Genomic DNA, 27,549 nt, shown 5'->3' with positions numbered 1-27,549 from the left:
CTGGTACAATCCATCCCTGTGTAGTATAGACCTTACCTCTGTGTCTGTACCTGGTACAATCCCTTCCTGTATAGTCTAGACCTTACCTCCGTGTCTGTACCTGGTACAATCCCTCCCTGTATAGTCTAGACCTTACCTCTGTGTCTGTACCTGGTACAATCCCTCCCTGTGTAGTATAGACCTTACCTCTGTGTCTGTACCTGGTACAATCCCTCCCTGTATAGTCTAGACCTTACCTCTGTGTCTGTACCTGGTACAATCCCTCCCTGTATAGTCTAGACCTTACCTCTGTGTCTGTACCTGGTACAATCCCTCCCTGTATAGTCTAGACCTTACCTCTGTGTCTGTACCTAGTACAATCCATCCCTGTGTAGTATAGACCTTACCTCTGTGTCTGTACCTGGTACAATCCCTCCCTGTATAGTCTAGACCTTACCTCTGTGTCTGTACCTGGTACAATCCCTCCCTGTATAGTCTAGACCTTACCTCTGTGTCTGTACCTGGTACAATCCCTCCCTGTTTAGTATAGACCTTACATTTGTGTCTGTACCTTGTACAATCCTCCCTGTGTAGTCTAGACCTTACCTCTGTGTCTGTACCTGGTACAATCCCTCCCCGTATAGTCTAGACCTTACCTCTGTGTCTGTACCTGGTACAAATCCCTCCCTGTATAGTCTAGACCTTACCTCTGTGTCTGTACTGGTACAATCCCTCCCGTACTAGACCTTACCTCTGTGTCTGTACTGTACAATCCCTCCCTGTATAGTCTAGACCTTACTCTGTGTCTGTACCTGGTCAATCCTCCCTGACCTTATCTTGTCTGTACTTACTTTGTTCTGTACTGGTACAATCCCTCCCTGTATAGTCTAGACCTTACCTCTGTGTCTGTACCTGTACAATCCCTCCCGTATAGTCTAGACCTTACCTCTGTGTCTGTACCTGGTACAATCCCTCCCTGTATAGTCTAGACCTTACCTCTGTGTCTGTCTGTACCTGGTACAATCCCTCCTGTGTAGTCTAGTTGCCTTACCTCTGTGTCTGTACCTGGTACAATCCCTCCCTGTTCTAGCTATGTCTAGGTACCTTATAGTCTAGCTTACTCTGTGTCTTGTACCTGGTACAATCCTCCCTGTATAGTCTAGGCCTTACCTCTGTGTCTGTACCTGGTACAATCCCTCCCTGTAAGTCTAGAACCTTACCTCTGTGTCTGTACCTGGTACAATCCCTCCCTGTATAGTCTAGACCTTACCTCTGTGTCTATAACCTGGTACAATCCCTCCCTGTTTAGTATAGACCTTAACTCTGTGTCTGTACCTGGTACAATCCCTCCCTGTATAGTCTAGACCTTACCTCTGTGTCTGTACCTGGTACAATCCCTCCCGTATAGTCTAGGCCTTACCTCTGTGTCTGTACCTGGTACAATCCCTCCCTGTATAGTCTAGGCCTTACCTCTGTGTCTCTACCTGGTACAATCCCTCCCTGTATAGTATAGACCTTACCTCTGTGTCTGTACCTGGTACAATCCCTCCCTGTATAGTCTAGCCTTACCTCTGTGTCTGTACCTGGTACAATCCCTCCCTGTATAGTCTAGACCTTACCTCTGTGTCTGTACCTGGTACAATCCCTCCCTGTATAGTCTAGACCTTACCTCTGTGTCTATACCTGGTACAATCCCTCCCTGTATAGTCTAGACCTTACCTCTGTGTAGGTACAATCTCCTGTATAGTCTACCTTACCTCTGTGTCTATACCTGGTACAATCCCTCCCTGTATAGTCTAGACCTTACCTCTGTGTCTTACCTGGTACAATCCCTCCCTGTATAGTCTAGACCTTACCTCTGTGTCTATACCTGGTACAATCCCTCCCTGTATAGTCTAGACCTTACCTCTGTGTCTCTACCTGGTACAATCCCTCCCTGTATAGTCTAGACCTTACCTCTGTGTCTATACCTGGTACAATCCCTCCCTGTATAGTCTAGACCTTACCTCTGTGTCTGTACCTGGTACAATCCCTCCCTGTATAGTCTAGACCTTACCTCTGTGTCTATACCTGGTACAATCCCTCCCTGTATAGTCTAGCCTTACCTCTGTGTCTCTACCTGGTACAATCCCTCCCTGTATAGTCTAGACCTTACCTCTGTGTCTGTACCTGGTACAATCCCTCCCTGTATAGTCTAGGCCTTACCTCTGTGTCCTGTACCTGGTACAATCCCTCCCTGTATAGTCTAGACCTTACCTCTGTGTCTGTACCTGGTACAATCCCTCCCTGTATAGTCTAGACCTTACCTCTGTGTCTGTACCTGGTACAATCCCTCCCTGTATAGTCTAGACCTTACCTCTGTGTCTGTACCTGGTACAATCCCTCCCTGTATAGTCTAGACCTTACCTCTGTGTCCATACCTGGTACAATCCTCCCTGTATAGTCTAGGCCTTACCTCTGTGTCTATACCTGGTACAATCCCACCCTGTATAGTCCAGAGTACAGATACAGTGATCCTGTCCTTGCCTGGTTATACATGTCCCTCCATTCTCACATTCCACAGTTGTACAAATCTTGTCACTTCCTATGATGATAAACATCCACATCATAGGTTTAGAAAAAAATTTTGGTGCATGCCATCTCAAAAAATTATATTTAGGACTATTTGAAATATTTGATTTCATTTCAACCTAAATAAAAGACTAAAAAAGCATACACATTATACACTAATATAACATGTACCGGGTACCTGTTACAACCCAAGAGCAATGAAACTGTACAGTGTAATAGTAAATATGACTACAGCAACAGATTAAACTGCTTCAATACATGTATTACTTATATGAATTAATCAAGTGTGTTAGTGTATGTTTACCTGTATGTTTCAGGGTTGAAGTCTGTGTAACGACCAAGGTCTTGATATTCTGATAAGTGGTCAGTTTTTCATTATCTCCCTCACACAACTGACCACTAACATTTGCTGGACAGAGACAGCGATATTTACTGTCTTCCATCAAGATACAGGTCCCTGTGTTCTGACAAGGATTTATTTCACAGGGGTTATATTCACAGTTTGGTCCCAGTGTCAGTCCAGATTTAGACTTACATTTACACCTATACCCCAGCTCCTCGTCAGGGGAGACAACACAGGTGCCATTATTCAGACAAGGGTTCATTTCACAGCTTGGCACAAAGGATATCTCACAGTTATCTCCCTTCCATGAATTTCTGCAGCTACACTTGTATCCTTGACCTGTACTTGTACAAGTCCCTCCATTCTGACAAGGATGACCTTGACAGTCCTTGACCTCACAAAACTGACCTTGGAAGCCTGGAGAACATACACATTGTGGTTTGTGGAGTTCTGTTTGAGTACAGATGGCGTTGTTCTGACAGTAACCATGGTAACAGGCCTGGATGGGGGAATCACAGTTGTTGACTCCTGAGGGACAGAGACAGTTGTGGCGACCGTCTGAACCAATCACACAGGTGCTGTTTGCCTGACATGGGCTCGAGTCACATACATTAATAACAACCTCACAGCTGGATCCTAGATTCATTGAGTAATGCAATTATTGTAAAGGTAAAATGGACATATTTAAAACAAGTTGATAATGAATTTTGATTTCATAAATATAGTCATGAATGTTGGAACCTGTCAATATAGACCACACAGTGGACAAAAGATATAGGGTCTGTATAGACAGTAGGTCTTATAGACAAGTCAATTGTGTTAAAATGTTCTATTTGGAACATAAAGAAAGAGGCTTTAAGAAGTATGTGGTCTTTATACATAGGCGATTGCTAACTAAGACAGCTGTTTTTATCTGGCCTAACAGTTATATCTAGACTTCTTAAGCAATTCATTTGTGGAATAAAACAGTCATTTGAAAGTTAATTTCAAATTATCAGAAAATTTGATGACTGCAGATTTGTTGATATATACAAATTAATCATCTCAATATTTTACCTGTGTATTCAGGCCTGCATTCACACAGGAAATCAAAAGGAAGAGGTCCATCAGAACATTTAGCCTCATTCTGACATACATCCAGTAGACATTCATTGATTGGTTCATCACAGTGGTCTCCCTGGTAACCATAGTGACAGTTCTTGCATTCAAACCCTCCAATCAGGTCTATACACTGTCTATGTATGGCACAGTCATTGGACAGGCACTCATTTACATCTGTTAATGAGGCATATAGTACTAGAAATGTCACCAAGGTGAACAGCTAATACCCCCCCCCACCCCCAACCCTGCACAATTTTAGTAATGACTCCAGTAATAGGGGACATTGCAGAACGCTATAACTTACTGAACATCCCTTTATGTCAGGGTTCAGGGTTCTGTGATACCAAATGTTATCAAAAGCTGTCAGGTAGTTTAGGAGGAGTTTGCCGGACAAAGTAGTATCTACAGACAGACAGACAGACTTCGTTGCAGGGGGTATATAATTACATACGCAGGAACAAAAGAGATTGGGTCTGTATAGACATAGGTCATATAACAAGTCTTGTAGTTAAAATTTAAAATTCAATATTGTTTGGTCTTTTCAAACAGAACCAAAAAAAATGACATACATCCAAGTAACATTCATTGATTGGTTCATTAACTTGTGGTTCTCCGCTGGTAACCATAGTGACAGTTTATCGCATTCAAACCCTAACAATCAAGTCTATACAAACTGTCTTATGTATGGCACAGTCATTGGACAGGCACTCACTTTACAATCATGTTAATGAGGCATATAGATCTAGAAATGTAACCATGTCACCAAGGTGAATACCCCCTAATATACCCCCCCCCCCCCCCCCCTACCCTGCACAATTTTAGTAATGACTCCAGTAATAGGGGACATTGCAGAACGCTATAACTTATCCTGAACTCCCCTTTATGTCAGGGTTCAGGGTTCTGTTCATACCAATGTTATCAAAAATCTGTCAGGTAGTTTAGGAGGAGTTTGCCGGACATAAAGTAGTATCTACAGACAGACAGACAGACTTCGTTGCAGGGGGTATATAATTACATATTTAAAATTCAATACTGTTTGGTCTTTTCAAACAGAGCCAAAAAAAATATTATCTTGGAAATAATGTATGACATGGATAAGAATTTAAAGTTTAACACATGTCTTATAAATAAATGGGTTTTATTTTGAAGTATTAGTAAATAAAGCTGCATGTCCCTCTGATTGCTGCTTTTTACAGTGTTTAATTCTATGTAAGTCTCCTTGTGACTGTGCGAAGATGATGTTAAATATATAGCGCTATCTCAATGAAATATACATTATACTTATATACTACCAAAGACAGTCTTCCTAACTACATGGATACTGAGCCCAGCTTCCTCCTACAGTAAACCTTTTCGGGAGCCATCATTTGGCCAATAATTATGTTGCATCAAAATTGTTGCAATCCCTCCCTTAGTGGTCTAGACCATTGTCATAAAATAAATATATAGGGGAATAATAATTCACATTTATTAATATGAAAGTAAAACCATAATTATTTGTAAAATTATATAGAAGATGTGAAATACATACCTAAGCAGTGACTACCTTGCCGAATTTTGACACTCCCATGGACATTTCCAATCACTTCTGTCCATGCAACAATATTTCCGAAAGTTTTGTTACAGATGTCCTGATTGGCTAATTTCTTGATATCATCGTTATTTAGCAGCCGATCAAAGACATTAAACTGTGACATTTCTCCAATGAAGGCCTCTGAACTACTAAATGTACCACCAACAGTGTTCTGTTCCTGTCCTGTATCAAATATTTAAAAGGAATTTCTATATGCAGAGATTTTTTGAAAATGCAATAATTTTGATGACTGTATTGGATACATTTACTGTAAATTGGGATATTTTGGTGTCTGGAAAATTCAGTATTTTTGTATCAAAATAGGTTGGCTAAATTTTGGTTTGTTTAAATTTGGTGTTTCCCTATGCCATGTAGTTTCCCTATGTCATGTAAGATTTTGGTGCATAACTTGATTTGATTAAAGAAAAAAACAACTGAAGATTTACTTTGTCTATCCACATAGATCCCGCTACAATGGAAAACCGACGTGAATAGTTTAGAAGCCTTATCGATACAAAGACAACCCTTTGAAATATTGGTCTTCAATAGAAGTGATTAATAGTCACACATCTTATTATATACATGTTTGCACAAAAGAAAGACTCCTGCAGGTAACATATTTTTTCCGGCAGACAGCACATACCTTAATTGTTTGTTTATAAAACGTGATTAAGTAATTTGCCTGAGAGTACATGTTTACATACCTAATAAATGGTATGCAGATGTATTGATCGTTATATACAAACAAATAAACACATAGCCACATTTTGGTGTTAAATTTTGGTGCTTTCATGCCAAACGCCATATAAGCCAAAATATGACCACATCCAAAATATCCCAATTTACAGTATATCTTTATCTTAATATGACAAACTACAACAGTACAGACCGCTCAGGTAAATATGACAAGCTACAACAGTGCAGACCAGTCAGGTTAATATGACAAGCTTCAACAGTACAGACCGCTCAGGTTAATGTGACAAACTACAACAGTACAGACCGCTCAGGTTAATATGACAAGCTACAACAGTACAGACCGCTCAGGTTAATATGACAAACTACAACAGTACAGACCAGTCAGGTTAATATGACAAGCTACAACAGTACAGACCAGTCAAGTTAATATGACAAACTACAACAGTACAGACCGCTCAGGTTAATATGACAAGCTACAACAGTACAGACCAGTCAGGTAAATATGACAAGCTACAACAGTACAGACCAGTCAGGTTAATATGACAAACTACAACAGTACAGACAAATCAGGTTAATATAACAAGCTACAACAGTACAGACCAGCCAGGTTAATATGACAAGCTTCAACAGTACAGACCGCTCATGTTAATGTGACAAACTACAACAGTACAGACCGCTCAGGTTAATATGACAAACTACAACAGTACAGACCGCTCAGGTTAATATGACAAGCTACAACAGTACAGACCGCTCAGGTTAATATGACAAACTACAACAGTACAGACCGCTCAGGTTAATATGACAAGCTACAACAGTACAGACCAGTCAGGTTAATATGACAAGCTACAACAGTACAGACCAGTCAGGTAAATATGACAAGCTACAACAGTACAGACCAGCCAGGTTAATATAACAAGCTACAACAGTACAGACCAGTCATGTTAATGTGAAAAACTACAACAGTACAGACAAATCAGGTTAATATGACAAAACTACAACAGTACAGACCGCTCAGGTTAATATGACAAGCTACAACAGTACAGACCAGTCAGGTTACTATGACAAACTACAACAGTACAGACCAGTCAGGTTAATATGACAAGCTACAACAGTACAGACCGCTCAGGTTAATATGACAAGCTACAACAGTACAGACCAGTCAAGTTAATATGACAAACTACAACAGTACAGACCAGTCAAGTTAATATGACAAACTACAACAGTAAAGAAAGACCAGTCAGGTTAATATGACAAGCTACAACAGTACAGACCGCTCAGGTTAATATGATAAACTACAACAGTACAGACAGCTCAGGTTAACATGACAAGCTACAACAGTACAGACAAATCAGGTTAATATGATAAAACTACAATTGTACAGACCAGTCAGGTTAATATGACAAACTTAAACTGTACAGACCAGTCAAGATAATATGACAAACTACAACAGTACAGACCAGTCAGGTAAATATGATAAACATAAAAAAAGGTTCAACTCTGACTTTGAAATAATGAATTTGTTTTAAAAATCAATTTAATGAAATCAATATTTTTTCATCTGTAGGTTAACTTACAGCAACACTTCACATGCTAGACAATAATATGGCATTATTTTTATGTCTTACAGAATTTTACCTAAAACCAGGTATCCCTCTCCTTGAATGGTCTGACCTGGTGCTAAGTTATCTCCCCTGTCCACGGTCGTTCCATTGACATACAGCCACCAGAGGCCGCCACTGCTCTGCCAAGCCACACATATATGCTGCCACCTACCATCATTTACCCCGACATTGGTCACTGCGACATCACCATGGACATATAACTGCGAGATATTAATGCATATGTATAGATGCTGATTTAACGCTTTACTTTTTAGGGATTTCACAAGTTAACTCAAGGAAATACAAATCTGTTTTAATACAGGGCCCAGGGGTTTTGAGATCCCAAGACATTGTGGGTAAAGTATGATTTATCGTCGATTAGTCCCATCTTCTGGAGATAATGACATCACCACAATTGTGTCGAAATATGATGATACAATCACCAGAAGGTGTTACTAATTTATATCTTAAAGCCCCCGTATTGCCAGGCTATTATAAGCAGTAAAGAAAAACTAGAATCCCTGAAAAAAAAAACATCAACCAACATCCAGTATATACAAGTGATCAAGGGCATGTTGACTAATGGTAAAATTTCTTTGAAAATCTAATTAATTCAAGGATCTTTCTTTTTGCTTTTTCATTTTCCACTTTACAGCTTACGGAATAATCTGGGAAATCTGAAGAATAATCAAGGAATAATTTTCCAATAACTGCCCCTCAAAAATTGTTTTGGCACCCTAGATAATTATATACCTAATAAGAAACACTATAAAAACATATTTGAAAAGAGCTTTGATATACACTTATACAGAAAGGATCCAGTCAATGTAATGGCAGTGATACCATGGTATCTGTTTACCGTAAGCTGTCCGTAATCAGAGAGTGTGAACATGTTGTTCTCCTGCCAGTATAGGTCGTTGGTCTCCACAGCATAGGAGAATGGTGTACCATAGTTCATAGTGTCCACGCTCCGCAGCCACATACAAACTGTGATAGACTTTAGATCCCCGTGGGTGGGGCGGAGCAGTACAGACCCAGGAGGACCCAAATTATCAAACACCAGGTCAAAGTCAGGGGATATGACTGCAAGATTTAAATAATTATCCAGGTATGATTAAATTGAAGACAAAGTATCCTTGGAAATTATCATACAATGCCAAACTTTCACTTAAGGAGCTCCTTTATCTAATTCTCTCAATAACTTATTTACGAGTCACAGTACAAATTATCCATATTTAGTTGATAATATTCCATGTTTTGATCAACCCTGACTTTAGACAACAATGACATTGTTATGTTAGTATCTATTAATCTTAGGGCAAATCAAACAAATTCCTTTCTCTATATCATCCACCAAGGACATATGAGGAGGTTTTATTTGTCATTAGATTGAAAAAAGTTTTCAAGTTTGCAAATAAACTGACATGACTAATGCCATGTGATCTTAATATTGAATTGATTTTACTACCTGGTCATTGAGAATTTTTCTTATAACAAGTCACATTTCAGTAACTGCAGACTTTTATGAAGACCCTTACTTTGCTGACAGTATTGTCCTCCATAGCCTGCCGCACAACTACATTTTGGACGTCGGTCTTTAACTACACAAACACCACCATTACCGCACACAACTCCTACACATGTCTCTCTGCTGGGGATCTCGCACTCTCCACCTGTGTACTCAGGTAGACAATTACAGGTGTGATTCGTTAGTAGGGAGACACATGATCCTCCATTTCTACAAGGCTGAGGTACACAGTGGTCAGGCTGGTCACAGAGTTTACCTAGTAAATTAATTAATAAAATACTTAAAATCAAAGAAGTATTAGGGTCTGCATCACTCATCTATATTTGTAATTCATATATTACTAACGTGTTTAGACAAAGCACCAGCATTACAACTTTTTATACTATTCATGGATCTTTAATCGTTAACTAATATAACATTGAATTACCCAAGTCAAGGTCATTTCTGTAGATCTGCATGTTATTTAATGAAAAAAAAAATGAATGAGTTATAAATATACAGCTATAAAACTAATTTCAAATGTCTGGATCTGTAGGGTATCTAAACACAGACATTGCTGCGGATCAAGACAAATACACTTGTCTTATTGTCATTACCTGTAAATCCGGAGTGACATCTACAACGAAAGTTAAGGTCATCTGTCTCACAGTCGCCATGGTAACATGGTCTGGAGGCACAGGGGAGATAATTCTGACATTGACTTCCTGTGTAAGAGAAGGGACAGTAGCAATGGTAGCCCTCCTCAGTATCCTGACAGGAGCCTCCATTCTCACATGGATCAGAGTCACACAGACTTACCCGTGTCTCACATCTCTCTCCTGTAACAGTTTAAATAATAAACAATGGCATGGGATAAATTGATATTTGAATAACTTATATTATATAATGACAGTTGAATACCTTACCTGTGACACCAGTGATAGTTGAATATGTACTTACTTATGATAGCTAAAATACCTTTCTTATGATAAATGAATATCTTACCTGTAATAGTTGAATACTTTACTTGTAATATTTGAATAACTCACCTATGATAGTTGAATACCTTAACTATGACAGTTGAATATCTTACCTATGATAGTTGAATACCTTACCTATGATAGTTGAATACCTTACCTGTGATAGTTGAATACAAGTTATCTGTTGTAGTTGAATACCTTACCTGTATAGGTATGCTGACAAAGACAAAGGTAACTGCCCACAGAATTGAGACAGGTAGAGTTGTGGAGACAGGGATCATCCTCACATTCATTTTTCTCTACATCACAGATGTCGCCGGTATAGCCTTGGTGACAGTTACACTGATATCCATCCACCAGAGAAACACAGTCACCATGGTTACAGTGGTCACGTGTTACATTACCACAAAAATCAAAATCTGAGGAAACAAGACATCTAAGAATTTATCTTTTATTTTCTCTCCAATATGCACTGATGTGTTTATAGATATTTTGCATGCTCATTTTAATTACCTTCAACTATCATGTTGAACTGTATACATTCTGTCAAGCATCTATTGTTATAGTCTACAGTTCTGTCTTCTATAAAGACAGTACCTACCCTGAAAAACATCTATAGTTATAGTCTAACATACAGTTCTGTCTTCTATAAAGACAGTACCTACCCTGAGAAGTGTCTCCAGTTATAGTCTAACATACAGTTCTGTCTTCTATAAAGACAGTAACTACCCTGACAAACATCTACAGTTATAGCCTAACATACAGTTCTGTCTACTATAAAGACAGTACCTACTCTGACAAACATCTACAGTTATAGTCTAACATACAGTTCTGTCTACTATAAAGACAGTACCTACCCTGACAAACATCTACAGTTATAGTCTAACATACAGTTCTGTCTACTATAAAGACAGTAACTACCCTGAAAAACACCTACAGTTATAGTCTAACATACAGTTCTGTCTACTATAAAGACAGTACCTACCCTGACAAGTGTCTCCAGTTATAGTCTAACATACAGTTCTGTCTTCTATAAAGACAGTACCTACCCTGACAGACACCTACAGTTATAGTCTAACATACAGTTCTGTCTTCTATAAAGACAGTAACTACCCTGACAAACATCTACAGTTATAGTCTAACATACAGTTCTGTCTACTATAAAGACAGTACCTACCCTGACAAACATCTACAGTTATAGTCTAACATACAGTTCTGTCTACTATAAAGACAGTAACTACCCTGAAAAACACCTACAGTTATAGTCTAACATACAGTTCTGTCTTCTATAAAGACAGTACCTACCCTGAAAAACACCTACAGTTATAGTCTAACATACAGTTCTGTCTTCTATAAAGACAGTACCTACCCTGAGAAGTGTCTCCAGTTATAGTCTAACATACAGTTCTGTCTTCTATAAAGACAGTAACTACCCTGACAAAAATCTACAGTTATAGTCTAACATACAGTTCTGTCTTCTATAAAGACAGTACTTACCCTGACAAGTGTCTCCAGTTATGGCCCCTGATAAAGGTGTTGTCATGTTGTTAGAACACAGGATACAGCTGAGAGATCCAGGATTAGGCTGGAAGGTTCCCACAGGGCAGGGAACACAGGGGTGCAGTCCAGACTCAGAGTTGTATGTCCCCGGGTTACATCTCTCTGAATACAGGAAAACTTCATTCTGAAGCTATGTGCATTTATCTTTTTTTTACATAAAAAGAAACTAGATTTTTATTTCATTTAACCTTTAACTGACTTGACCTTTATAAACACTGATTTTTATCATCTCTAGCCTAAATTAACATCAAACCTTACATGAACTCTGACCTTTACAAACATGATCCCTGGCCTTTAAAACTTGAACTTTATATTATCTCTGACCTATATTAACACTTTACACTACATCTGACTTATATAAGCAATAATCATCATGGTATCTACTATCTAACCTCTGTAAACACTAGCCATTACATGAAGTATGACTCGCACAGATACTCACCTTTACAGCGTTCTTTTGATTCAGTCTGTCCTGGAATATTTGTAGTGTTAGATGGACAAGCTTTGCATGACCTTTGACCTCTGAACTCCTGGTATGACCCGACTCTACAGGGAGAACAGGGTTCTAGACCATTCAATGAATAGTGGCCAACAGGACAATGCTCTTGGGAGGAAAACAACAACATAACATTAAATATGACAAAATTGCAATTTATCCTTGTTAATTCATCTGTACATTTATTTACTAATGCAGAATATTATGTATGCTGTCCTAATGAAGTTTCCATATCAAATGGTTTCATTAGTGTACATGTATCAAATCTGGTTAAATAAGTCCCTTGTTTTACATTTTTTTTTCTCATGTAATCAATCATAAAGCTACCTACCTAAACATTTGGTGACATTATCAGCTCCAGGGGTCAAGGTTATTGTATCACGAGGGCAAGGTTCACAGTGGGTACTCGCCTCCTTATCTTGGTATGTCCTCATTGGACAGGACTTGCACGTGTTATTTTCTTGGTCATGGAACATTCCAACCGGACAGGCAACTACAAAAATAAACCAAGGTCATAGAACACATGTATCAAGGTCATGCAAACACATGTACCAAGGTCATGGAAAACATTCTCAATGCCATGGAACACATGTCTCAAGGTCATAGAACATATAATCAAGGTCATGGAACACATGACTCAAGGTCATGGAACACATGACTCAAGGTCATGGAACACATGTATCAATATTATGGAACACATTATTAAAGGTCATGAAATACATGCAAGAAGGTTAAAAGGAAATTGATCAAGGTTATGGAGCATGTGTTCTAAGGTCTATTATCACATTAAGGTCATAGAACATATGAATCAATTTCAGGAAATTCAGTGATGATGATCCTGGAACACATACAAAAAGGATTTTATTACTTCAAATAGAGGTTTTCACCATATTTTTCCCTTTTATTTGTCACCCAAGTGAAACATAAGCTTCACAAGAACATTGATTCAGATTCTGAATGTATCATCAAGACAGAAATGCAATGTCTTAACAATAACAATTCAATAATGTCAAATCAATATTCTTTTGCATTGGTTTAAATCATATGGCAATATATTAAGATGCTCATCAGGGTAAAGTTAGAGTGAGAGAAAAATGACTGGTGTGAGACAAATGCAGCATTATGCTTGTCAATGTTAAAATGTTTTAGAGGGGTTGAATGATTCTGTTTATTTAGTTCTTGTGTTGTTGGAGTAAAATTAAGATACTATATTACCGTAATTAGTACCAAGGGTGCTCAAAAATAACTTGAATTATAACAAATTCACATGTGAACGACTTGCAAGGTTATGTAATATAGGACACATTGCTGATGTTAGAATTAAGCATCACACAACTGTAAAACATTGTAAAACCCATTGGATGGGGGCATTAATATAACTTAGTAACCCCTTCTCCAGAAGAGTGGAGGGGCACTTATAGAAGGAGGGGGGCGCTAATTACGATAAATACGGCACTAGGAAAATCTTACCACAGGATACAAAATTGATGTGCAGCACTTTGGAAACAAATCCACGTCCACATTCCTCAAACTGATGTCTATGTATTATAGGATTGTGTTCACTAAGTAATATCTCCATTGTCTCATTCATGACAGGGTCGGTCATGGTCAAATTCTGCTGCGTAAAGTGGTACCGTAAGGCTACATTGATTCTCCTCATTGTTCGTAGGATTTTTTTCTGTCCCTGTAGAGTGTCGTTGAAACCCTGGTTGCTAACATTTACTGTAAAATGAACGATCAACTTTTGTCTGTGACCATCAGATGATGAGTTATAGTTGGATTTATCAGGAGTTACTTCCCTTTTTAGTCTTGACATTTCACTTTTGTCCAATATAGTTTCCCTTCGTTTACGAGATTGTGCCCCACATTCAACAGTTACATCCCCTGTAGTACACAGGACATCCCCACACATCTGCTGTGTCACTGCCTGGATCTTAGACAGGAACCTGGTCACCACATGTGGTTCCATAGCCTCACATTCTCCACTGTAGTAGTAATATTCGTACTCGGACTGCATCATTGCCATTCCAGGAAAATGCCTCTCTGTCAAATAAATGGTTTGTTTGATTGTTTGATTAAATTTACCTCCAATTTACAGCCAGGGTCATGCAAGGATGGCCTCCCATTTATGCGGTGAGTAGTGTGGATGAAGCGTGCGTTGCATGTTTTGGGAGACTGCGGTTTATTTGTGTTGTGTCTTCTTGTATAGTGGGACCCTTGTCTTTTTTATAGTGCTATATCACTGAAGCATGTCACTGAAGACATCATGCAACACACTCAACCCGGTCACATTATAATGACAACGGGCAATCTAGTCGCCCCACTCCCAGTATGCTGAGTAAAGGAGCAGAAACTACCACTTTGTGGTGAACAACACAATATTCTATATTTGTTGTCATTAATGTCTGTAAGCTAGGTAGAATAACTTTAGATATTTATATATATATGTTCATGAATATGGCTTCTGTAAACAGGATATGAGACTGGGCATTTACTCAAAATCTCATATTTTTGTACATTAAGTGCTTGTGCCACATTATTTCAAGGCCATTTCATCGACAGTGTCAACAGTTTTTGTCGTTTCATTCTAATAGGTTTTATATCTTAAGACATATCTAATCTGAAAGATTTGATTTAACGTTATATTCAGTTCTCATTTAATAGTAGCTGGTTCATTTACATGTTTACCATTTTCTATATCCCAGTTGTTATACAGGTTTAGGAAACTCCATGGCTTCGGATGGGGGATGTTTTCCGCATACACTTAAGTGTATGCGGAAAACATTGTGGCGGATTTGACCCCCATCTAAGACTTTTTTGGTATAAATATAACAAATATTATATTTTGTTACAACCGTCGTTTAATATAATAAACGGCCATTTTCAACTCAAATGGAATGTCTTTGTTGTTACTTAAGTAGTACCAAGTCTTACAAGCTTTGCCATGGAGTTTGCCCTGTATAAATGCAAATTAAAACTTGTTTTAATGTAATTTATGCAGGCAGACTATGTTTTATTCCTGTATCTGTTAGATTGATCTATGTATATAGATGTATGAAGAGGCTGGTAGGGATAAGTGATGCGGTCAGTATAATCTCGTAGCGCATGATGCGGTCAGTCTAATCTCGTGGCGCATTAATTTAGGCTATTTTTAGACCACTATAAATACCAATTACGCAGCTTAATTCAAGCAGAAGCTGAGGACGACAATCATGGATCAACAAGGTTCGTACGGTCAAGGTCAATTGTTTTTAATTGTGCTTTTGCATCAATTATTTAATTTAAATTTACAGTTTTAAGCATTACCCACCACCTTCCCCTTTACAGCCTCCTGTTTCTTTTATTATTCATTTGATGTTATACATTGTCTAACTTTTCATTTGATGTTATACATTGTCTAACTTTTATGGGCGGATTTGACCCCCATCTAAGACTTTTTTGGTATAAATATAACAAATATTATATTTTGTTACAACCGTCGTTTAATATAATAAACGGCCATTTTCAACTCAAATGGAATGTCTTTGTTGTTACTTAAGTAGTACCAAGTCTTACAAGCTTTGCCATGGTGTTTGCCCTGTATAAATAAAATAAATCTGCTGTGTGCATTCTATAGTACAATGGATCTACATTTACTGACCTGAGCAGTCTGGCCAGAAATGACCATCACTGAGTGACCATTGACCATTAAGCTGACAGCTGTAGACTTCCTGAGGAAAGTCGTAGAAGTCATACTGGTCATTACACTGTACAATACACTGCATCAGGTAGTCGGCGGTCTCGGGACAAATCAGGCTGCCATGTCTCGGTGGGGCGGGATAGTCACACTGGCGCCCTGCAACATTGACATTAAAAGCTCATATTTACATGTGGCTCATTCCCAACTATCATATCCTCATAGAGTATCTCACACTTCATTTCTCACAAGCTCCAAGTGATTATATTCCAATTTAATTCTAACATCTTCATAAGGAGTTGCTTATGCCAGTGATCTACATCTCACATTCTCTATGAGAATGACTCACTCTACAACTTAAAATCTCTGTGGGATTGACTCGCCTTAAAATATCACATTCTCACGAAGGGAGTAATAAACTAATAACTCTTCCTAAAACATTAAAGTTCTCTGTCAGATTGGCATACGTTCCAGATCTCACATTTTTCATTTGAATGACTTCTCAAATTATCTACAAGATAGATTTATCATCCAGATCTCATTCCCATGTGAGTAATTTTCCCTCCTAGTCTTGCACTCTTGGTGAGAATGACCCAGCAGTTTACGTTCTCCTGGTACTCATAAGACTAATGTTTACATGTGAGAATGATGTCAAAGTCATGCTTGGTTGTGAGAATGATGTCAATACTCAACCTTACTTGTGACAATAATGTCATAGTCAAGTTACATGTGAGCATAATGTCACAGCCAAGCTTATTTGTGAGACTGATATCATAGTCAAGTTTACTTGTGAAACTGATGTCATTGTGAACTATATGTTGTGAGACTTGATAACAATTTATTAGTCAAGCTTACTTGTGAGACTGATGTTATATTCAAGCTTACTTGTGAGACTGATGTAGAAGTTGCAGCTTGCCGTCTGTCCTTGCATCAGAGGTTCACAGAAAACACTGTGTGTTGCCATAGAGAAAAGTGTTCCACTCTGAGGGTTGCAGTAGAACTCTACACTTTCGTTATTGTTGTCGAGGAATATAGGTGGATCCCATGTTACCTGGGTTTTATATCCTGCTACATTCACTCTGGTTATGTTACTGGGACAATACGTGTTCCTCACAGTTCTCTCTGTGGCCACAGAAAACAGTTCATATAGGTCATTGGCAGAAGGCATATGACTATATCTACCATTTTCAATCTCAAAAATTAGTTATTTTCACTTTAAAATCATATTCAAATTGTAAGGAATTAATACATATGGATTTTTTTTTAATATACCTCAATGTAAATCTGAATATATCATCTCTACTTTAATTATTGGACAGACACATACCAACCACTAAGACTCCTAGGGTACAGAAAGCCTGGTTGCCTGCTCCATCTTCAGCCATGAACTCAATCTGATGGTACCCAGAGGACATTTTGGCAGGACTTTCTTTCCAAACAGTAGGCTTAATGGTGACCTGTCCTGAGTTATCCGTGACCTTTGGACTCTGTTCTCGCCAGTGTACGAAGGTGAAATTTCCCTCGGTGATAGGAACTCTGATGTCCTCTGGACAAGTGATAACTGGCGGTTCCACATCTGTAAACAAGAGGCCCATGGGCCTTAACAATCATCTGATAATTGGCACAATACAACACTCAAAGAAAATAGTCGTGGCAAACAATTAAGGCAATACAAAGAACTCTTTTAATATAAGAAGTTCAGGTTCTGATATATTTGATGAATTAGACCAAGAATGAAGGTCCCTTGGTCCCCACCATGCTACAAGTCCAATATCCAGTCTCTAGGACTCTTACTTACTTACAAGAAGTTGTTTAAATATTTTAGCCTTTTTGACCCCTGTGACCTTGAATGAAGATCAAGGTCATCGATTTGAACAAACGTGGTAGCCCTTCATCCCAGCATGCTTCATGCCCAATATCAGTACCCTGGGCCTTGTAGTTCTTGAAAATTTGTTTAAAGATTTTAGCATTTTTGTCCCCTGTGACCTTGAATGAAGATCAAGGTCATTCATTCGAACAAACTTGGTAGCCCTTCATCCCAGCATGCCACATGCTCAATATCAGGTCTCTAGGCCTCTTAGTTATACACAAGAAGTTGTTTAAAGGTTTTAGCCTATTTGACCCCTATGACCTTGAATGAAAGTCAAGGTCATTATTTGAGCAAACTTGGTAGCCCTTCATCCCAGCACGTTACATGTTAATGGTTACCAGCTGACATTCTACATCAAGTCTTTCAACATCGGGGCAGGGTTAGGTATTCAAAACCAACATAGAACACTGATGTCAGGTACTAATGGTAGATCCACTGGTATCCACCTTCACAAAAGCTGCAAAAACCTGTCCTTCACTCAATCACCCCTGTAGACACATTTAGACTCTTCTAATCAAAGACTAGACCAGTCTATTATGAAATTTCATAAGTAAATGAGTTCAATGATCATGGCTTTTGACACAAGTCAAACTATAATCGAACCAAAAATTTTAAATACTGTACTAAAAATCAAACAGTAGTCATGTGCAATTATGTTTTCTATATTTTATTAATTTGTACTATTTACATGCTTATTAGCAGAATATATATACTTACCAACACATGAAGTGTTAAGGGCCATTGTCCAATGTCCGAACAAGTCACATGTTTGAACAGCAGGGCCATGAATCTGGTAACCATGGTTACATTTATAATTACACACCTGGCCTGGCATCTGGCGACTTCTACTACAGTTTTCTGGAGTTATCTGCCCTTGTGAAATTGGAGGCAAAGGTGGACACTTGGATTCTAGAAAAAAATATGTAAAAAAGAGAAGAAAAGATTTGTTAGCTAATGAGGGACCATACTGATAAACAATTCAAATGAAATTGGCAACGATTCATTTGGAATGAAATGTTGTCACATGTCCCAGGTAACTGTGTCAAGTACCTGTTCTTTCAAAAAATTCTCCTTATAATAGCAATACAGTTTTACACTTAAATATCACATAAACATTATTTATTTTACATCGATTGCTAAAGAAGTTATATAACTTATATAAATCACTTTTGATGGCCCTTGAATGTAAGCATGTAAGAGGTCTTAGAGTGGGAGGAAACTGAAGTGTCCAGAGAAAACCCACGTTATCGGAAAGGTAACCCCTGACCTTTTCTTAACTTAAGTGACCTTGACATAACCTTAATGTAACCTTACAATTGACCTTAACCGATACTACATCCAGAGATCTCCAGACTTCTATCTTACCTACACACCAAGTCCTTGTACCAGACCAGGTTCCATGGCGAGTACATGTCCTCACTGTGTCACCAAATGCTCGCCAGCCTTTGTCACATGTCACCGCCAAAGTGGCACCATATGTGGTTCTATTATCAGTGTAGGTAGCCACACCATGCTTCACTTCCTCTTGATGGAAGTCTAATCTCTGACAGTCTATCACTGAAAGCAAAAGCCAAACTTCTGTCAGCGTTTACAACGATTGACACGATGAATACACAGAACCATCAATGTCATAGTGCTATCTCACTGAAGCATCCTTCTATTACCAATCACATTATACTGACAACGGGCAAACCAGTTGTTCGTATTACCAATCACATTATACTGACAACGGGCAAACTAGTTGTCTTCTATTACCAATCACATTATACTGACACGGCAATCTAGTTGTCTTCTATTACCAATCACATTATACTGACAACGGGCAAACCAGTTGTTCTGTATTACCAATCATGTTATACTGAAAACGGGCAAACCAGTTGTCCTGTATTACCAATCACATTATACTGACAACGGGCAAACCAATTGTCCTGTATTACTTATCACATTATACTTACAAGGGGCAATCCAGTTGTCCTGTATTCTTTGTATTGAGCCCTTCTAAGAAGCAGAAGTAGTAAAAGCTATATGTATTCAGTATTTTATCTCTGCTTATAATTCTTAATTGCATATACAGTAAAACCTCTGTATAAAGTCCACCTGCTTTATAAGACCACTTATCTAGGGTCATAATTCAACCTGTGTATAAAGACCACATGGCGATTAAGGTAGACCGTCCCTTCTGGTTTCCTCTCATGGATTTCGTTCATTTTTTGATATTTTGATTTTAGGTATACCCTGATCACAAAAACCGCATAAAAATCATATGTCACCGGGTTAATTTTTCTTCCAGGGTTGCTTAAAGATATGTACAAATGACTTAATAATCCGGATTTTAAGGATTTTTAAATAAATAATATTTCCTCCCTGTAGCATCCCTTAACATATAAATAATATACCTGTAACATGTTCATACCTTCAGTAGGTGATCTAGAATTCATTACCATATCCAATAAGCTGGGTTTTCCAAAATAAAACGAAATATTGTTATTTTAAAATTATATCTGGACCCATTTTTAGTGAAAAATTGCATCAAAATAGTAATGTTTTCTTTTTTTCTGAAAAAATGATCTCAAGAAAAATCGATTTTTTAGAATTTCCATGAAGATTGGCTTATTTGCAATACGAAAAGCCAATAAAAAGTATACCTCACCGCATTATTTTTCAAATTATGACCGATTTGCTTCCTACTACCCCTTAAATTTTGGTCTGAAAATGTTAAAAAATAGGCGAATCCGTAGAACTTTTCAACGTTTTATGTTATTCATCTACCCTTGTTAATTTTTACCGATTGGCACACCTTTAGATTGATTCACTTCAAGTAAACACTAGAAAAGGTTCTAGACGAAATACTTGCTCGAATGCCAATTTCAGAAGCAAGTTGTAATAGATGGGTACGGAGAAATAAAATACGTTTGCCGGGATTCGGATAGCGACGTAACAAACGTATGACGTCACACAAGGGACGGTCTACGTTAAGATCTATAAATATCTAAATAACTAATTGCGTCCTGAAACAAATCAATGGCACTATGCCCTGTATGCAATTAAGTAATAAGTACTGATTGTGCAAGCACCAAAAGCAAAATAAATTATTTTTATATGTATTTTTGTGTTAATCAGACACATATATACACATTTAACATGTCCCATCTATTTGTTTGCTTCTTACCATCACAACTGGGGACCTGACCCTGCCACGTTCCATTAGGTAGACAGACTAGCCCTGGGTGGCCTGTCAGTCTGTAACCATGGTTACAGTGGTAGTGACATGAGTTGTCAGGGAAGTTGTCACATGGCTCTCCACTGTCTGGACGTTCATCATGTACCTTTCCTCGTATAAGGAACTTCCTACCATTGGGAATGCTGGGTAAATCCTCACATTTTTTTACTATTCACATACAAAAACAAAAATAATGTAAATATTTGTACGGTACTTATTGTGGCATAATCAATCAACCAAATTTTAGTGCAAAAGTAATTTTGAACGTCTTAGCACAATGATGAATTCGTACAATCATCATAATGGTTAAATACAATCGATATATACATAAATACAATAAGACTTATTCATTTACCACGTGATACCCGACAACGTTTGTGCAGGACTAGTGTCCTGCACATTAACCTTATAGTGTATCACGTGTTACGTGAATTATTCCCATTTGCCTAAAAATTGAAAAACAAGAGGCCCAGAGGGTCTGTATTGCTCACCTTGGTATTTTTTTTTACTAATTATCACAAAAACTCAAAAAATTGCATAAGCTCACCTTTGGACCAGGTGAGCTAAAAATGAGAAGGTGCTTAATAGGAACATGAGGCCCATGGGTCTTAACGGTCATCTGATATTTGATACAAATTAGTTATGTCATTTACTAGCCAACTGATGTCTTTTGTTCATGGTGCATATATTTATTCACGTTATCGTGTTCACAAGGTTCAACTATTATTATTGGAAGGGACAATAACTCCATAATTAAGTTACAGTCAAATCAAACTGATTTTTTCAAGATCTTTCCAATGTTAGCTTACATACAAAGTTTCATTAAGCTTGGTGCATATTTACTCAAGTTAACATGTTCACAAGGATCAATAATTATTATTGCAAATGGCAATAACTCTGTAAGTTACAATTGAATCAGGCGGATTTACAAACTCATCCAAGATCTTTCCAAAGTTATATAGTCTAAAAAAAGCTTCAGTACATATTTACTCAAGTTATGGTGTTCACAAGGTCCAATAATAATTATTAGTGCAAAGGGCAATAACTCTGTAATTAAGTTACAGTCCAATCAATCTGATCTTCGAACTTGTCCAAGATATTTCCAATGTTAGTCTACATACAAAGTTTCATTAAGCTCGATTTATCAAGTTATCGTGTTCACAAGATACAATAATAATTATTAGTGCAAAGTGCAATAATTCTGCAAATTACCATCAAATCAAGTTGATTTTCGAATGTGTCCAAGATATTTCCAATGTTAGTCTTCATACAAAGTTTAATTAAGCTTGGTTCATATTTACTCGATGCACGATGACGGACAAAAGACTATCGCTATAGTTCACCATGACCTATGCTCAGGTGACCTAAAAATCAAATGAGAAACCTACCCAGTTTTCATAGTTTGTCTGCATTTACTGAAAATTAAGGTGAGTGAAATTGTGCCCTCAAAAAGGTGGAGGGGCACTTTTAGGAACAGGGGGTAAGGTGCTTATAGGAACAGAGGGAATGGTGCTTATAGGAACAGGGGCACTTATATAAATATAATGGTAAATTATTTAAAATTCAAGCAGTATTATATAAAAGTGCATTTACTTACTTTGACAGGGTAATCCTGGCCCTTCCCTATAGTAAGGAGATCTACATAGACACTGCTCAATAGAGCTGGCCCCTGGGGACCTAGTCAGTGAGTGGGTGGGGCAGGGGTGACATCTACCAGGGGTCAGTCCTGGCTTATAAAATCCAACTGGACATGCTGAAAATGTACAAAGGTAACTTCAAAGATACAAATATCAATTACGTAATGGTAATATTATTTTCAGTCATACAAATTATTTTGTATACATGTTGCAGAACAACCAAAATCAAAAAGAATATATATTCTTGAATCAAGAAATTCACTTGGTGATGCAGGAGATATATGCCATATAAGAATGAATATGGTCTTTTAGTTGGTAGCAACAAGCAAAACCTCAATAAGCAATACATGGCAAGCCTAATTTGCATTCAAATAGGGCATCCTCGATAGTCAAGGGGTTACTATCATTGTTGTTATCCATATACATTGTATACACAAATCCCTGCACTATGTCATAGCAAAGCTGAAGGCATTTCTGGAGAAAAAAAGTGACCAATCGTGACAGGCCTACAGAAACATCACAACCATGAATGATGTATAAATATTGGTCGATAGGGTGGGTTCTTTCACTTACCTTCACAGGTAACACCATTCCCGCTGTATCCGCCCCGACAAACACAGTGATAGTCACCTGACCTTGTTCCACAGGCACACTGAGCATGCTGAGAACAGTTCATGTGACATACCTCTCTATCAGATAGAAAATGCCAATTTTCATTCTGTTGGTCTGAAAATTAGCGATTACATCCTTCAGTTTTGGTTCTTTTCAATTGATAAAGAATGTAAAATAACTTTGAATCTATTTCTTTTTGCAAAACAGCAGTTAATCTGACATTGAATAATTTTCACTAATTTTTCGGTCAGTTGCAAAAAGAGCTAAAAATAGTATAAGGATATGATTAAATGTGTTAACAATCATCTAGTTAGTTGAGCTGAATGATTCTATAGTTCAAAGGTTAATTCAAATGTTAATCATTAACTTGACTTTTTTAATGTGACAACATACCTAGGTGTAGAGAGCGTGCCAGCTTTTCAAATTCTCTAAAGTTGGGTAGATGGTAAGTATGATTTGGAAGTGGGGAGGCTATAGAAGCTAGCTCTGACACATCCGCATTCTGTATCCCGAAGGTAAATATCTCTAGTTGTGGTCCCCCGACTGTTACATTCCACGTAGAGTTCCATCGAAGAGACCGGAGTTCCACAGAGGCTCGGACAGGCGGTAGTCCAATATTAGACCTTCCATCAGTCAATACAAACACTGCCTTCTTGGCGCGTCTTCGGGACGAGTACAGAATGTTTCGAACTGTCACTAAGGCGTCATGTGTGGCTGTATAACCAGACAGCTGTATTCTCATAAGCTTCTGTCTTATTCTCCTCATCAGTGAACATTTGTCCTCTAAAGTCTCCCCAAGGTCATTGATATCTACCGTTGGTATGGTGCTGTATGTTACTATGGCTACGCGTGTGTTATTGTTGTCTACTGTAAAATGTTGGAGAATTGACCTTACAAAGGCCAGCATTGCTCCCCAACCCTCGGCCATCACACTCGTTGACCGGTCCAAAACAAACACAAGGTCTACTTCATAGTAAGAATAACGCTGATAGAAATCCTCTAAAACCTGATGACCTCTCTCCACTACATCTGACCTCTGGTCAGTAGATTGGACAAAGAAGATTGTACCGGTAAGAAGTAGTAGCAGCCCTAGCATATTGGAAGTCATCTCCTGGATATCCTCACGTCAGCAATGAGGTCAGGACAGGCACAGGTTAATTAGGTCAGGTCAATGTCATAAAAGGTCAGGTCAATACAGTTCAAGGTCATGCAAAGTGTAAGCTGAAATAAGAATAATTATGTATGATGTAAACATATAGGCATGTCGCACAATTTAAGAATAATTGCAATACTGGTGTATCCTATTTTAGAGTCTTTCATGGTTAAGTACATGTTATAGACTGGACCGCAACACTTTCTAGACATGGTGTTTTAAACTATCTGGATAGTCTAACTATTTGAGCTATCTACCAGATTTGACTATCCGGAAAATCATCTGAAAATCACTCAACCATTAAAACATCCACTATGTGGACAATTGAACTGTTTTAGTTTTTGAACAACCTGAATACTATATAAGGTTTCTGGAAAATTCTAATCATTTGAACTATCAAAGCAATCTAACCATTAAAACTCAATCTGGACAATCTAACCATTAGAACTATCTGGACAATCTAACCATTAGAACTATCTGGAAAGTTTAACCATTAGAACTTTCTGGACAATCTAACCATTAGAACTATGTGGACAATTTGACCATTAGAACTATCTGGACAATTTAACCAATAGAACTTAATCTGGACAATCTAACCATTATAACTATCTGGACAATCTAACAATTAGAACTATCTGGGCAATTTAACCATTAGAACTTTCTGGACAATCTAACCATTAGAACTATCTGGACAATCTATGTCTAACCATTAGAACTTTATCCTGACAATCTAACCATTAGAACTATCTAGACAATATAACTATTAGAACTATTATTTCTAGACAATGTAACTATTAGATCTATCTGGTCAAACTATCTGGACAATCTAGCCTTTAGAACTTAATCTGGACAATTTAACCATTAGAACTATATGGTAAATCTAACCATTAGAACTTAATCTAGACAATCTAACCTTTAGAACTATCTGGGCAATCTAACCATTAGAACTATCTGGACGATATAACCATTAGAACTATCCTGACAATATAACCATAAGAACCATCTGGACAATATAACCATAAGAACCATCTGGACAATCTAACCATTAGAACTATCTGGACAATATAACCATTAGAACTGTCTGGATAATCTAACCATTAGAACTATCTGGACAATATAATCATTAGAACTGTCTGGATAATCTAACCATTAGAACTATCTGGACATTCTAACTATTATAACTATCTGGACAATATAACCATTAGAACTGTCTGGATAATCTAACCATTAGAACTTAATCTAGACAATCTAACCATTAGAACTTAATCTAGACAGTCTAACCATTAGAACTATCTGGACAATCTAACCATTTAAACTATCTGGACAATATAACCATTAGAACTATCTGGACGATATAACCATTTGTACCATTGGATTAATTTGACTATAAGTGCAAACTATACAATCAAACACACTTATAAAAACTAAATATAATATTCCTACACCTGAAATAGAGAGGCTTAAACAATGATGGAATTTGGCCTTTTCGGACAATTTTTTAAGAACAATAACCATTTTAATGTTTTTGATTTGTAAAACTGTATCAAATATGTTTCTTCATAAAGGTATATTAAGATATTCTATGCACTCTTAGTGAGAAAAGAAGGTGATAATGTCTCAATTAATGGTGAGGAAAAAGTTAATTTAAATGCTTTGCAAACATTAAATTTCAACGAAATTAACCTGCGTTATAAATATTGTCGTAACAAAGGATAAAAGACACAACCCTGTATTTTACTACATGTGCAATGGTTTTGATCTCAAACAAGTTTCATTTTTATGAAAAATTGATAATCTGTTCTGTGTAATTACGGTCCAAGAGGCAATGCTACTTGTAAACAAAAATTTCAGGCTTGATTTACGATCTCCGGTGGTATTGTTTCCATCTGTTGGAAATAATTAATAAAAATAAAACAACTGTTTTAAACTAAAATGCATGATCCTATATCTCATTGTCTTTGGTAGCTTCTATATTAACCTAAACTAAAAATTGTCCGTAAAAGAAAATTACCTTGGTTGGATTTCCATTGACTCTAACTGCTTGCTCAGGTAACTTAAACAATCCACTCAAGAATGCAAGAACTTGATCAAACGAAATTTGTCAATCAATCTAAAAATTATTAATGGGATTTTCCCCCACCAAATCTTGTAATCGTCAGTCAACGAGAAGATGCGACAGTAGCCATCAGTGTTGGTGATACAAAAAACATGTCTTTCTTCATTCACTCTATAGTGAATCGTTCCGCCAATGAAAGTTCATCCTTTTCTATGAAATATACTGTCACGAAAAATTTGGTTATCTGAATTACGTTATTTCCCATGTAACGTCACAAATAAAATGCATTGTTGACGCACGAGATAGCCACGAGCGGTTGCTGTGTATCGGGAGGAGACTCAGAACAAAAGAATGTCGCGGGAAGTGGGATAACGGGAGCGTTATCAGACCACGCGCACCGCCAATTAACACACGGACCAGATCTTCTAACATATCGTCTGGTGGTGAAAGTGTTTTTTTTATTTTATAATGACCATGTACGACGCAAATTATTGAGCATGTACCATTTCATTGATGTGAACCGGAACTGTGATACTGATGGAAACTAATGGATTTACCTTTCTCGCCGGTACTTGCCTCGGTCTCGCGGGAGGTACAGGTAAAGTTTCCTGGCGGCGAATTCGAAGATTGTTCACCTCTTGACAGCTTCATGGCATTGTGTGTTTACTTCCCAATGACTTCAATAAATTAAAAGAACATAGAATATAAAGTACATTTTGCTCAGTGTCACAATCGTGTCTTTGTTTTCAATTTACTAACTTGCTGTAAAACCACGATAAATAGAATTATTCAGTAAATATTCATATCAATATACGACGAAAACAGTAAAATAATGTTTGATATATACAATGCAGGAAATGATAATGTTAAAAAACAATTTGAAGGTAGCCTGTCGTTGTAATATCTCCCTCTCCAACC

At 37.6% G+C, this 27,549-nt stretch overlaps 1 protein-coding gene across 5 annotated transcripts in view; it reads right to left on the bottom strand.

The window, feature by feature from the left end:
* LOC138315172 (sushi, von Willebrand factor type A, EGF and pentraxin domain-containing protein 1-like) overlaps nucleotides 1–27,244 on the bottom strand; it is a 31,505-nt gene extending 4,261 nt beyond the window's left edge. The window contains exons 1-24 of one of the 5 annotated variants that reach the window (XM_069255978.1): nucleotides 26,587–27,244; nucleotides 23,816–24,643; nucleotides 23,384–23,536; nucleotides 22,771–22,926; nucleotides 21,123–21,341; nucleotides 19,319–19,510; nucleotides 18,671–18,862; nucleotides 17,411–17,659; nucleotides 16,969–17,205; nucleotides 16,048–16,242; nucleotides 13,878–14,450; nucleotides 12,739–12,900; nucleotides 12,354–12,515; nucleotides 11,849–12,013; nucleotides 10,555–10,770; nucleotides 9,989–10,210; nucleotides 9,403–9,648; nucleotides 8,724–8,947; nucleotides 7,899–8,085; nucleotides 5,526–5,750; nucleotides 3,950–4,168; nucleotides 2,855–3,529; nucleotides 2,449–2,563; nucleotides 2,386–2,399 (exon numbers count right to left, since the gene is read on the bottom strand). In XM_069255978.1, the coding sequence (XP_069112079.1) occupies nucleotides 2,386–2,399; nucleotides 2,449–2,563; nucleotides 2,855–3,529; nucleotides 3,950–4,168; nucleotides 5,526–5,750; nucleotides 7,899–8,085; nucleotides 8,724–8,947; nucleotides 9,403–9,648; nucleotides 9,989–10,210; nucleotides 10,555–10,770; nucleotides 11,849–12,013; nucleotides 12,354–12,515; nucleotides 12,739–12,900; nucleotides 13,878–14,450; nucleotides 16,048–16,242; nucleotides 16,969–17,205; nucleotides 17,411–17,659; nucleotides 18,671–18,862; nucleotides 19,319–19,510; nucleotides 21,123–21,341; nucleotides 22,771–22,926; nucleotides 23,384–23,536; nucleotides 23,816–24,530 (5,713 nt within the window). In that variant the 5' untranslated portion in view covers nucleotides 24,531–24,643; nucleotides 26,587–27,244. Of the gene's footprint in view, nucleotides 1–2,385; nucleotides 2,400–2,434; nucleotides 2,564–2,854; nucleotides 3,530–3,949; nucleotides 4,169–5,525; nucleotides 5,751–7,898; nucleotides 8,086–8,723; nucleotides 8,948–9,402; nucleotides 9,649–9,988; nucleotides 10,211–10,554; nucleotides 10,771–11,848; nucleotides 12,014–12,353; nucleotides 12,516–12,738; nucleotides 12,901–13,877; nucleotides 14,451–16,047; nucleotides 16,243–16,968; nucleotides 17,206–17,410; nucleotides 17,660–18,670; nucleotides 18,863–19,318; nucleotides 19,511–21,122; nucleotides 21,342–22,770; nucleotides 22,927–23,383; nucleotides 23,537–23,815; nucleotides 24,644–26,586 lie in introns of all 5 variants that reach the window. The other 4 variants (XM_069255980.1, XM_069255977.1, XM_069255979.1 and 1 more) reach the window with 4 other exon arrangements.
* Nucleotides 27,245–27,549: the final 305 nt, after the last annotated feature.

Source organism: Argopecten irradians, chromosome 2 (assembly GCF_041381155.1).
Source record: "Argopecten irradians isolate NY chromosome 2, Ai_NY, whole genome shotgun sequence".
NCBI classification, from domain to species: Eukaryota; Metazoa; Mollusca; class Bivalvia; order Pectinida; family Pectinidae; genus Argopecten; species Argopecten irradians.
This window is presented reverse-complemented; position numbering and strand designations above follow the sequence as displayed.